This window comes from Heteronotia binoei, chromosome 18 (assembly GCF_032191835.1).
Source record: "Heteronotia binoei isolate CCM8104 ecotype False Entrance Well chromosome 18, APGP_CSIRO_Hbin_v1, whole genome shotgun sequence".
Classification (NCBI taxonomy): Eukaryota; Metazoa; Chordata; class Lepidosauria; order Squamata; family Gekkonidae; genus Heteronotia; species Heteronotia binoei.
In genome coordinates this window covers 33,289,741-33,302,858 of record NC_083240.1, presented here as the reverse complement: position 1 = coordinate 33,302,858, position 13,118 = coordinate 33,289,741, and the positions used below count along the sequence as shown (strand labels likewise).

Here is a 13,118-nt window from a genome sequence, read left to right as displayed (position 1 = left end):
ACGGTTCCCTTTGCCCAGTACCGAGTAGGCCTGAAGCCCCTGAAGTCCAGGCTTGAGTGCCTGCTTGTGGAGAGCAGAAGAAATGCAGCATACCCTGCCGTGTGCTGAGAGTTGCTTCCTGTAGTCCCTCTAAACCGTGGAGTTTTGTGAGCAAAAACTCTGCTTTGTGAGCTACTGGCATTAAAGTTGTGAGCTCCTGCATAAATTGGTTTGCTCTGGGGCCCTTTTTCCTGAGCGAAGACAAAAATGTGTGAGCTGGAGGCTAAAAAACCTGTGCGCTAGCTCACATTAACTCAGCTTAGATGGAACACTGGTTACCTCCCCTACCCCTTCTTCAAGTATTTGAAGGGCTGTCCTATAGAGGATGATGCGGAATTGTTTTGTGTGGCCCCAGAAAGTCCGACCAGAACCAATGGGTTGAAATGAAATCAAAAGAGTTTCTGTCTCAACATCAGGAAGAATGTCCTGACGGTTAGAGCGGTTCCTCAGTGGAACAGGCTTCCTCAGGTGGGCTCTCCTTCCTTGGAGGTTTTTAAACAGAGGCTAGATGGCCATCTGACAGCAATGAAGATCCTGTGAATTTAGGGGGAGATGTTTGTGAGTTTCCTGCATTGTGCAGAAGGTTGGACTAGATGACCCTAGAGGTCCTACCAACTCTGTGATTCTATGATTCTAGTCAGAGCGGTTCCTCAGTGGAACAGGCTTCCTTGGGAGGTGGTGGGCTCCCCTTCCTTGGAGGTTTTTCAACAGAGGCTAGATGGCCATCTGACAGCAATGCAGATCCTGTGAATTTAGGGGGAGGTGTTTGTGAGTTTCCTGCATTGTGCAGGGGGTTGGACTAGATGACTCTGGAGGTCCCTTCCAACTCTATGATTCTGTGAGTCACATACCCTGGGAAATCCCTTTTGAACTGTAATGTCTCCTGACTAGTCCACCATGAAGAAACTCAAGTCAGGCAAAAGCAGGAAGCTGCACATCTCTGAGATGTCTGGAGAAGGCTCCTTGTTTAGACGAATACATGAAGCTGCTTTATACAAATCAGAGAGTTGGCTTATCAAGGTCTGCTGTGGCTGGTGTCCTTATCTGGAAGACCCAGGCTAGACTGATCTCATCAGATCTTGGAAGCTATACAGCAGGGGTGACCAAACTTGTTTACTATAAGAGCCACATAGAATAAATGTCAGATGTTTGAGAGCCGCAAGACACGAATGTCAGATGTGCGAGAGTTGTGAGGGAGAGAGGAAGGAAGGAAGATGGAGGGAGAGGTGGAAAGAAAGCAACTTTAAATGCATTCTCCAGGCTGTTGGCTGGCTTGGCTTAGAGAAGTGATTTAAAGAGAGAAATGCCTTTTCCAAGCTGGCCAACAGGGTGATGGGGGCTTTGAGAGCCGCACAATAGGTGTGAAAGAGCCACAGTTTGGCCACCTCTGCTATACAGGGTCAGGACTGGTTAGTACTTGGATTAATAAGGCCCCCTGGTTGCTACAAGGAGCCGGCAATGGCAAACCCCTTCTGTTAGTCTCTTGCCTCGATAACCCTTCGGAGTTGCCACGAATCGGCTGCAACGTGATAGCACTTCCCACCCCCGGTCTGACTGGCAGCCCCTCTTCAGAGTTTTCACACACAGTCTAGTACCTTATCCTTTCTTTAACTGGAGATGCTAGGAATTGAACCTGGGACTTTCTGCAAGCAAGGCAGATGCTTTGCCAGCGAGCCACAGTGAAGTGGTAAGGTGTGGCACGGCTGGGAGGGAAGGATCTTTAAGAGCATTCCGTGAAAAAGGGGATTGGAGCGTTGCCATAGTCAGAGAAACATTTCTGCTGGGTTGCTTTGGATTTAGTTGTCTTGATTCTGCTTGGGTAAGGCAAATGGCGGGAGTGTGGGAGGGAGGAAGAAGGGGAGGAGATTTTTCCTGTTCCTCCAGCCTGATATTTCCCATGTTGCTAAGAGACCAGACCAGAAAGCTTTGTTTGCATAGCTGGGTCAATCTTCCCCAGCTCTCATTTAAAAAGACTACATTGTTGAGCTTTACTCTTTTTTTAAAAAAAGTTATTGTAGCCAATGCATTGTGGAGGGTGTTTTCATGTTGAAATAAACATGAACTAAAAAGTACAGGGTCAAATATCAGGTCCTCTAGAGCTGGGCCATTACCAAACTTTATTCTCCATCTCTATTCCCCTTTCTCAAAGAAAAGAGGAGCAACTGAGAAGTGGATGGGCAAAGCATGGGCCCTGTTTTTAGCTCCTTCCTTTCTCTGCTTTGAAAACGGGATGGGGAGATCCAACCGCTGTACATCTTCTGGAATTTAGACTCTATCAGGCATCCCCCTGGGAGAGATTTTGCATTCCTGAAATTGTTAGCTGTGGAGATGACTTATTTTTAAATTCATGGTCCAAACCGCCTCTCCTAGGAATGAGTCAAAGCGGCAAACCTCCTGGCTCATCCTCGTGTTTGATCTTGAAGCCTGCTCTGGTTCCTTCTCCCGGCAAGCAGACCTGATTCTGATTGGGGGGTGGGAAGGCGTCCTGGAGGTGATGCTGTTACAAATGTGACACTCGTTGCCCTTACTCCTTAGCTATGCCATTGCCGACAACGCCTATCGTGCTCTGCGCACGGAGCGGAAGAACCAGTGCATTCTGATATCCGGGGAGAGTGGAGCCGGCAAGACTGAGGCCACCAAGAAGATCCTGCAGTACTACGCTGTGACGTGCCCAGCCAGTGACCAGGTGGAAACTGTGAAGGACAGACTCCTGCAGTGCAATCCGGTCCTTGAGGTAACTACTACTACTACTACTACTACTACTACTACTACTACTACTACTACTACTACTACTACTACTACTACTTCTTCTTCTTCTTCTTCTTCTTCTTCTTCCTCTTCCTCTTCCTCTTCCTCTTCCTCTTCTTCTTCTTCTTCTTCTTCTTCTTCTTCCTCTTCTTCTTCCTCTTCTTCTTCCTCTTCTTCTTCCTCTTCTTCTTCCTCCTCTTCTTCTTCCTCTTCTTCTTCCTCTTCCTCCTCCTCTTCCTCCTCCTCTTCCTCCTCCTTCGTTCTTCCTTCTTCTTCTTCTTCTTGTTATTATTGTTATTATTTGTTTGTTTATATTCTGCCCATTCCTCCGTAGGGGCTCAGGGCGGAGCACAATATAAATAATAAAAACACAATAAAACCATATAACAATAAAAAGCCAATTACAGTATTCAATAGAACAAAATAGTCCGGCAGAACAATATGATGAGATGGTGCAGCAGGACAGTGCAGCAAATAAGCACAGTAAGACAGTACAGTAGGGGAGGCTGACCAATGTAATGGATAGATGCCTGCTGCCTCACCCGAAGACCTGGCGGAACAGCTCCATTTTACAGACCCCAGGAGAGGCTAGCAAGCCAGGTAGGGCCCGGATCTCTATAGGGAGCTGATTCCACCAGGTTGGGGCCGGGCCCAAGAAAGACCTGGCCCTGGTTGAGGCAAGATGGGCATCTCTTGGGCCGGGGACAGTCAGCCTTTCTTGGGAGGCCGAATGAAGCAACCTCCGGGGCATATACGGGAAGAGACGGTCCCGCAGGTATGTTGGTCCCAGGCCGTGTAAGCTTTTGAAAGTCAGAACTAATACCTTGAAATGGATCCGATACTCTATGGGCAGCCAACGCAGGCCACGGAGCACCGGCCGCATGCTCACCCATATAGGTGATGCAGTCAGCAGGTGAGCTGCTGCATTCTGCACCCGCTGCAGTTTCCGGATCAGTTTCAAGGGCAAGCCAGCGTAGAGCAAGTTACAGTAATCTAGTCTGGAAGTGACCATTGCATGGGTAACTGTGGCCGGGTCTCGGGGGGATAGATATGGTGCTAGCTGCCTGTTCTGCCGTAGATGGTAGAAGGCAGACCTGGCAGCCACCGTGACCTGGGCCTCCATAGAAAGTGAGGCATCCAGGATCACTCCCAAACTCTTCGCCTGTTGGGTTGGCACTTAAACCGTGCCCTCCAAGGGTGGGAGCTGGGTACACAAACCACCCCCCCTCGACTCAGGCACAGGACCTCCGTCTTAATTGGATTTAGCTTCAGTCAGCCCTTCTGTAGCCATCCCGCTACAGCCCCTAATGCCTCGGACAGGTGCTCAGGGGCAGAAGACAGTCTGCCATCCATCAATAGATAGAGCTGGGTGCCATCAGCATACTGGTGACAACCCAAATTGAAACCTCAGGCAATCTGGGCAAGGGGAAGAAGATGATACTGGATTTCTATCCTGCCCTATACTCTGAATCTCAGAGCAGCCACAATCTCCTTTACCTCCCCCCCCCCCCCCACAAACAGATGCCCTGTGAGGTAGGTGGAGCTGAGAGAGCTCTCCCAGAAGCTGCCCTTTCAAGGACAACTCCTGTGGGAGCTATGGCTGACCCAAGGCCATTCCAGCAGGTGCAGGTGGAGGAGTGGGGAATCAAACTCGGTCCTCCCAGATAACAGTCCACGCACTTAACCACTGCACCAAACTGGCTCTATGGCTTGTGCTTCTCAAGCAAAAAAAGCTTTTTGGGCTGTCAGATTTAAAGACCTGGGCAATGGAAGGGCATTGTCCAGAGACTCCAGAACAAGTGAGATCAACCCATGTTTCCATATGTCTCTTGGTAAGAGCAACAGGGGCAGGTGAAGAGTAGTTTGGTCCACATTGTGTGAAGGATGAAGAGATAGCTCTGGATAATGCAGTTCAATAAGTTATACTCAGTGTGATGCCCACCGATCGGTGTGCCCACCAATACTTTTCCTGGTACCCACCAAGCATTTTTTCAAAATGGGTGGGGACAGATGAGGCTTTTGCCTGTGAGGCCTTTGGATCGTTCACTGGAGATCTGATTGACTGAGCAGATTTTTAAAAACGTTGCTTTGGGGGCATCTGCCACTAAAGCGAAAGGCTCTTTGTTGAGTGACCATGTCAGATGTGTTTCTAGGCAAGAAAACGATTTAAAACAGTGTGCCCATTTAAAAAGGCGTCCTGTTAAAGCAGAGATTTCACCTGTAATGTTGAAGAGTTGCTGTTAGTTATGCCTAATCTCACTCCCTGACATTTTGTGGTTGGCTCCACCTCCTGTGGTGGCCATTTTGCTGATGCCCACCACCCTTTGTCAGAATTCCAAAGATGCCTGCAGGCTCAAAAAATTTGGAGCTTTGGAGCTACACACTATGACAGTGCTTGGAAGGTCCGTGGTTACTAGCCAGTCTGACCTCAGCAGAAAGGGGACCTATTAAGCAGTGATTGAGAAAAACAAAGCTTTTTCTGGCGACACACTTTGGCACAGCTTTAGAGAGCTTGCATCTAATGACAGCCAGATCTGGCAGACTGATATTGATGCTGAAACCTTTATTCGGCATTGGTTCTTAGGGAGGGACGGTGGCTCAGTGGTAGAGCATCTGCTTGGTAAGCAGAAGGTCCCAGGTTCAATCCCCGGCATCTCCAACTAAAAAGGGCCCAGGCAAAAAGGTGTGGAAAACCTCCACTTGACACCCTGGAGAGCCGCTGCCAGTCTGAGTAGACAGTACTGACTTGGATGGACTGAGGGTGTCTGATTCGGTATAAGGCAGCTTCATATGTTCATACGTTCATAAGTAAAAGGAAGTAGGAGGCAGTACAATTATATTATAAAAGAAAATGCTGTTTAACACTATAAACATTTAAATTTAGTATAAAATCAAGGACAGACTTAAAAAAAAGAGATCCTGCCAATACTTTGTTTCTTCCATAAGCCGATAAACCATCCTACTCAGTTTGATTATTGTCCACCCGCGAAAATAGACAAGGAAATATTAATATCAATTGAAACATGCATACAAGTAAAGTAAAGACGTATTTGTTCAAAGTTTAAATAGCACAAGTCTTACTTTCCAACTTTGCTGAGAATTCTCAATTGGTACCAATACTGGGAGAGGGGAAAATAAACTGAAAGGTATAAAATGAGAGGGATTGGAAGAGTGAAACGAGAGGGAAGAACAAGTAAGGCCAAAAAAAAAAAAAGTAGAGTAGAAAAGGGAAAGGTGAATCAAAGGGGGGGGGAAAGATCTGGCAGTCTTTGAAGCAGCGGATGGACAAACGCTTGTCAGGGATGCTATGGCTGATCCTGCACTGAGCAGGGGGCTGGACTAGGTGGCCTCTGTGGCCCCTTCCAACTCTATGATTCTATGGCCATGGCCCATCCCCAGCCAGTTACCCTCCTTCCTCCTCCACCCCACTTCCCGCTTCATCATCTCTTGGAAAGCAGAGAGGAAGTAGGGCAGCCTGGTGCCATTAGGAGCTGCAAACGGTGCCTGTGGAATAGGCACAGACTTGACAGCTGTGTCTTGGGAGGGAGGTAGTTTGGGAGTGGTCAAGCGAGCAGAGGTTGATCGCTTTTTCTGTCTCTCTTTCCCATCAGGCATTTGGAAATGCCAAAACTCTGCGCAATGACAATTCCAGCCGCTTTGGGAAATACATGGACGTCCAGTTTGATTACAAGGTGAGTGTTTCGAAACTGCTTCCCTTTGGAGGAACTCTTTGGGACCTCTTAGGCATCTGGAGCTGTGAAGAAATAAAAGGCTATTCTAGTGCATCTGAGAGAGAGAGAGAGAGAGAGCGCGAGCGCACAAGCTGGCTTTGGTTCTAGTTCTAGTTCGTGTATTGTAATTAGCCATTAGCTGTTACAAGTCTACAAAAATCTCAAGGAACAACACAGTGAACTAGAGGTTAATGAACATACAAAGTATCATGTAAAGCAAAAGGGTATAACGACAAATGCAATACAATAGCAATAAGAATAGAGACACATAAATCTACAAATCATCCCTTCGCATTGCCACCTTGGCACGGATTTTCTGTGCTGCAAGGGCAAAGACTGAAACTTTCTGGGAGACGTAAGCATCAAATTTCTGCTCTTTTTCTTTTTTGGGTCCAAATGTTGCCTGTAGCAGCACCCGTGGGGGGGGGGGGGAGCGATCCCCTATTTCCATCCGTGAACCTCCCATTTCCATCCATGGACTCTCCACACTGCTATTTTTCCTTGTTCATGTGGACAATGAAACAAGCAGTTGACGTGACATAAGCCTCGTGGAGTGCCCCTTTTGTACGAAAAGCTCAAGTCAGTGGCTGCTGCTCCTTCCCCCAGGAAAGTGAGCGGGGTGGTGGTGTCAGAGTGGGACTAATTTTGTGTGTTGCTTCGTTAGAGCTTCAGTCTTTCTTCATCAGTACGGTGCTCCGTCTCAGTATTGGAACCAGTCGCAGGGATGTTCCCTGTGTGAGCCTAAAGCAAACCCTGCCATTCCGATCAGTATCTTCTTCCTTTCTCAAGCACCTGGCAAATGCTGTGGCCAGTAAGGTCTTTGCTCCCCTGGACCCCTTTTCTCCCCTGCTCATGCTTGCGCCCCTTTCCACTTCTTCTCATTGATGTTGGCTTCCTTGTTTTGGTTTAGGGAGCTCCCATCGGGGGCCACATCCTGAACTACCTTCTGGAGAAGTCCCGTGTTGTGCACCAGAATCATGGAGAGAGGAATTTCCATATATTCTACCAACTGCTGGAGGGAGGGGAGGAAGAGCTGCTCCGGAGGCTGGGGCTTGAGAAGAGCCCCCATCAGTACCATTTCCTAGTGAAGGTATGGGAGTTTGATTGGCACGCTGCCATTTTTTAAAATACAAGCAGAAATGGTTGAAGAAAATATTTAGAAAAGAAGATTTGCAAACCTTTTGGAAACCAAGAAGATCCAAACCAAATAAATATCCTTTAATGAATTTGCAGAAAATTTCATTGCAACATCTGAAACACTCCATAGAACAAGAGATCAAATGTTTTTTGATGTCATTGTTATTTATATATGAACTAAGCCAAGGCGAACAAAACATGGTCATGCCAAACCTGCGTAAGAGCCCTGGAGCCTTTTTTCACTCATGAAGTCTGCATTGAGATCTTGTAGTGAACATGTCTTGGTTGGCATTGCTTCGAAGGGGTTGTGGCTCAGTGGTAGAGCCTTTGTTTGGGATGCAGAAGGTCCCAGGTTCAATCCCCAGCATCTCCAGTCAAAAGGTCAGGTGGTAGGTAGGGATGCCAGCCTGCAGGTGGGACCTGGGAATCCCCCGGAATTACAGCTCATCTCCAGACTATAGAGATCAGTTCCCCTGGAGAATATGGATACTTGGGGGGGGCACTCTATAGCACTGTACCCCACTGAGGTCCCTGTCCTTCCCAGACTCCATCCCCAAATCTCCAGGAGTTTCCCAACCTGGATCTGGCAGCCCTACCACCCCCATCCCCTACTGGTGGCTGGGGGGACATGGCAATCCCCCCAGCCACCAGTAGGGGAAACCTCTATTTCAGGGGTGGCCAACAGTAACTCTTCGGATTTTTTTTTGCCTACAACTCCCATCAGCCCCAGCCAGCATGGCCAGTGGCTGGGGCTGATGGGAGTTGTAGGCAAAAAACATCTGATAAGCTACCGTTGGCCACCCCTGCTCTATTTGAAACCCTAAAGAGCCACTGCCAGTCTGAGTAGACAGTATTGACCTAGATGGACTGAAGGTCTGGTTCAGTAAGGCAGTCTGAATTGACAGGTATTTATATAAGGATTTCAACAATTAGTGGGGTTTTTTTTAACCCTGTGAGATTGTACATATATGGATTTTGTTTTTTTGCAACTTTAAGCGTATCTCCTTTTAATTATTTACCAGATTGATAAATTACTTATGATTTATTAAAACTCGCTAACCCGCTTAAAGCTTTGCTGGTGCACTGATGCATTAAAAACACAATCAGGTTTTATTGGTTTTTAACTTTGCCAAGAGGTCTTATCCTTTTTTGCTGACTTGCAACTGTGAGCGTCCTTATTGGGTTATCCGTTAAATTGGTTGACCATAGAAAGGCAGTAAACTTTTTTACTATTTTTATTGGCTAATTAGGTTTCTTTTTTATTTGTATATTTAGGTTATTGAAAGCAGATCTTTGGGGGGGGAACGCAAATTGGACTTGGTGCATTTGGACATTCACAGTTTATTATTTCTGACTGTTATAGCACTTACTGTATTTTTGCTGTATGTATGAGATCCCTTTACATGGCTTATGCACTCAGGTGGGTAGCCACGTCGGTCTGAAGCAGCAGAACAAAGTATGAGTCCAGCGGCACCTTTAAGGCCAATGAAGCTTTTATTTGGGATATAAGGAGAGCCAGTTTGGTGTAGCGGTTAAGCGTGCGGAGTCTTATCTGGGAGAACCGGGTTTGATTCCCCACTCCTCCACTTGCAGCTGCTGGAATGGCCTTGGGTCAGCTATAGCTATCACAGGGGTTATCCTTGAAAGGGCAGCTGCTGTGAGAGCTCTCTCAGCCCCACCCACCTCACAGGGTGTCTGTTGTGGGGGAGGAAGGTAAAGGAGATTGTGAGCCGCTCTGAGACTCTTCGGAGTGGAGGGCAGGATATAAATCCAGTATCATCTTCATCTTCCAATATGCATATACCCCAAATAAAACTGTTGGTCTTGTACCCAGAATAAAACTGTTGGTCTTAAAGGTGCCACAAGACTCATGGCTTCTACACATTTGCCACTGGCATAGGAGCAGCTTGAAGTTTGAACACTGAGTACTGATGAAGGCGGTGAAAGCAAACTGTGTCTGGTCTCTTGTTCTGCAATTAACAATAAGTATAAGTCATTTGTCACAGTTACTTTGGACAGATGCAAATCACCTGTATTTAGGATAGCTGTTTGCTTGGAATCTTACTGGTTTCTAAATAGATCTATTCTTCATTTCTATTTTTTTTTCCTTTTTTTGGTTTTGGGGTTGGTTGTCAGTTTAACTTTGCCTTTTCTTGCTCTACCTTTTAGAGGCACTCTTGTGGTGTGCTGGGCAACTCTAGGGCGTAAAATGCCCTCTGTGCCTACAGGTTCTTAGTGTGGGGTGTTGCTGTCTTGGCTGGAGGTGTGTATTGTGTTGGGTATCAGTTATGGCATAGCAACTCATGCACGCAAGACTTAGCAATCTTCGTGCTGCCGCTATTCTGAGTGCATCAGTCTTCCTGAAGGCTGAGAAGACGATTGTCTTCCTTTAGGAAAGCGAGTGTCTTGGCAGAACTGCTGCTGGAATATTGCTTCTCATCTATGGGTCCCCCCGCCTCACCCCCGGTGCCTTTTTCATTTTCACTTCCAGGGCCAGTGTGCGAAAGTCAGCTCCATCAATGATAAGAATGACTGGAAGGTGGTGCGGAAGGCCCTGTCAGTCATTAACTTCAACGACAACGAAGTGGAGGTAAGAGGCAGGGGCTGTTCCTTTGTGGGGAGGGAGAGACTTGCTTCTTCCTACCCTCCTCCTGTGGGGAGGGGGGTGGGAGTTGGTTCTTAGCCTCCATCTCGATGCTCTTCTCCCACAGAATTTGCTCAGCATTGTCGCAAGCGTGTTGCACTTGGGAAACGTGCAGTTTTCGGCCGATGAACAGAGCAACGCTCAAGTGATCACGGAAAACCAGATCAAATACCTGGCCAGGGTGAGTGTGGGGAGCTGGCAGGGTGAGCTGTTGGGATGGCCAGGCAACCCTGATGAGTCCTCCTTGGAGCCTCTGGGCTGGTTCTCCTAGCATCCCCAGCAAGGGAAATGGCCACTGTTTTCTCTGGCTGATGCGACTCCAAGGCCACCCAGTGAACATCTGTCTCGTGGGGTGACACCAGGGCTTTTTTTGGTAGAAATAGCCCAGCTGGAACTCGTTTATTTATTTAGTAGGCCTATACTCCGCCTTTTCCCGTAAATGGGCTCAAGGCGGATCAAAACATATAAAACTAGCTTTAAAAACCTACATATCAAAGTTAAAACAATTTAAAATTAACAGTAAAAAACAATAAATAAAATGCACCACCGGCAAACAGGGCACAGCATATCAGTAACCAGTTGCACTGTAATAAGCATGATGTCACCACAAGGGAGGCCAAATGATGGAATAATAGGACACCCGCTGCCTCAACCATAGGCCCGGAGGAACAGCTCCGTCTTGCAGGCCCTACGAAATGGCAGTAATTCAGGTAGGGCCCGGATCTCCGCAGGGAGCTGATTCCACCAGGCAGGGGCCAGGGCTGAAAAGGCATATTAGGCCACACCCCCTGACATCACCATTGTTCCACACAGGACCTTTTTGTGGGAAAGGCCCAGCGTGGACTCATTTGCATCTTAGGCCACACCTCCTGGTGCCAAGCTCTTGGGCATCTCTTGAGAGCCAGTGTGGTGTAGTGGTTAAGAGCAGCAGACTCTAATCTGGAGAACCCGGTTTGATTCCCCACTCCCCTACATGAAGCTAGCTGGGTGACCTTGGACCAGTCAGAGAGCTCTCTCAGCCCCACCTACCCCCACAAGGTGCTTGTTGTGGGGAGAGGAAGGATAGCCATGTTAGTTTCTAATAGCAAAAGAAAACAGGCGTCTAGGGGCACCTTAGAGACCAACAAAACGTATTCTATCGTACACGTTCTTGAGTCAGGCCTCATTTCATTACAAGCACTGAAGTATACCTCCATGAGGTCGATCCATTTATATGCACAATAGAAGGGTGGAGTGGGGGGAGATGCTATACAGAGAGGCCACTTTTGATAGGAACATCTCCCCCACCACCTGCCTTTCTGTCAGGTTTATTGACGGATCGGCCTGCTGGGTGTACACCTCAGAGCATTTGATGAGGAGAGCTCTGACCCACTTTAAAAACTTGTGCTGAAATACATTTTGTTTAAGTCTTAACACAGTACTGCTCACTCCTCCAGATAAGGTAGTTTATTTTATTTATTACTTTAGTTTTCTATCCCGCCCTCTCTGCTAGCGGACTCGGGGCGGCTGACAGTCAGTTCAAAAACAGCTTATGATTATAATTTTAAAAGATAAAATAGCAATTAAAGTACATTTCATGGTGCTGCTTCAGTATCTGAAGAAGTGAGCAGGGACTCACAAAAGCCCTACCCCCCCACCCCCGGCCACAAGTTCTGTTAAGTCTTTCAAGCTGCTGCTGGACGCTTGCTCTTTTCCGCTGCTACAGACAGACTGACACGGCTGCCCATCTTGGAAGTGAGCAGAGACTCACGAAAGCTCCTGCCCTGCCGCAGATCCTGTTAGTCTCTGTGGGGCTACTGGATTTTTGCTCTTTTCTACCCGAAGAAGCATGTGAGGAAGTGAGCAGTGACTCACGAAAGCTCATCCCCTGTCACAGATTGTGTTAGTTGTTAAGGTGCTCCCGGGACTCTTGCTCAATTCTGCCTGAAAAAGGAAAAGGTAAAGGTAGCCCTCTGTGCAAGCACCAGTCGTTTCCGACTCTGGGGTGATGTTGCTTTCACAACGTTTTCACGGCAGACTTTTTACGGGGTGGTTTGCCATTGCCTTCCCCAGTCATTTACACTTTCCCCCCAGCAAGCTGGGTACTCATTTTACCGACCTCGGAAGGCTGAGTCAACCTCGAACTGGCTACCTGAACCCAGCTTCCGCTGGGATTGAACTCAGGTCGTGAGCAGAGTATAGGACTGCAATACTGCGGCTTTACCACTCTGCACCATGGGGCTCTTATAATTCTGCCTGAAGTATCCAAAGAAGTGATCGGTGACCCACGAAAGCTTGTACTACTGTGCCACAAATGTTAATCTTTCAGGTGCTTCTGGTCTCTTGCTCTTTTTTTACTGCTAGAGACAAACTAGCACGGCTTCCAATCTTGAAAGTACTGCTGGAGACTGTTTTCTAGCGCAGCTGATGGTAACCGGGTTTCTTTTTTTTTTCTGCTTGTAGCTCTTGGGTGTTGAAGGCTCTCTGCTCCGGGAAGCTCTGACTCACAAGAAGATCATTGCAAAGGGGGAAGAGGTGAGAGAAAGACGGAAGACGGAAAGGTTGCAGCTGTGTGGAAGCTACGTCTGCCCAGCATGCTTTCTGGGAAAGGCTGTGGCTCAGCAGCAGAACACCTGGGCGTGCGGAAAGTCCCACGTACAGTCCCCACATTTGCAGTTAGTTGAAAGAACATAAAGGACCTCTGCCTGAGACCCTGGAGAGCTGCTGCCAGTCTGAGTCGATAACATTGATCTTGATGGACTGATGGTCTGATTCAGTATCAAGCAGCCTCATGTGTTCAACTATTCCTTTTAGGGCAGAGGCTGTGGCTCAGTGGTAGA

The 13,118-nt window shown here is 47.7% G+C and overlaps 1 protein-coding gene across 1 annotated transcript in view; it reads left to right on the top strand.

Annotated features, from left to right (window-relative positions):
- MYO1C (myosin IC) overlaps positions 1-13,118 on the top strand; it is a 57,946-nt gene that overhangs the window by 17,584 nt on the left and 27,244 nt on the right. Inside the window, exons 4-9 of the mRNA XM_060259050.1 lie at positions 2,575-2,773; positions 6,399-6,479; positions 7,429-7,608; positions 10,147-10,245; positions 10,367-10,480; positions 12,742-12,813. Coding sequence (XP_060115033.1) covers positions 2,575-2,773; positions 6,399-6,479; positions 7,429-7,608; positions 10,147-10,245; positions 10,367-10,480; positions 12,742-12,813 — 745 coding nt within the window. The remainder of the gene's footprint in view (positions 1-2,574; positions 2,774-6,398; positions 6,480-7,428; positions 7,609-10,146; positions 10,246-10,366; positions 10,481-12,741; positions 12,814-13,118) is intronic.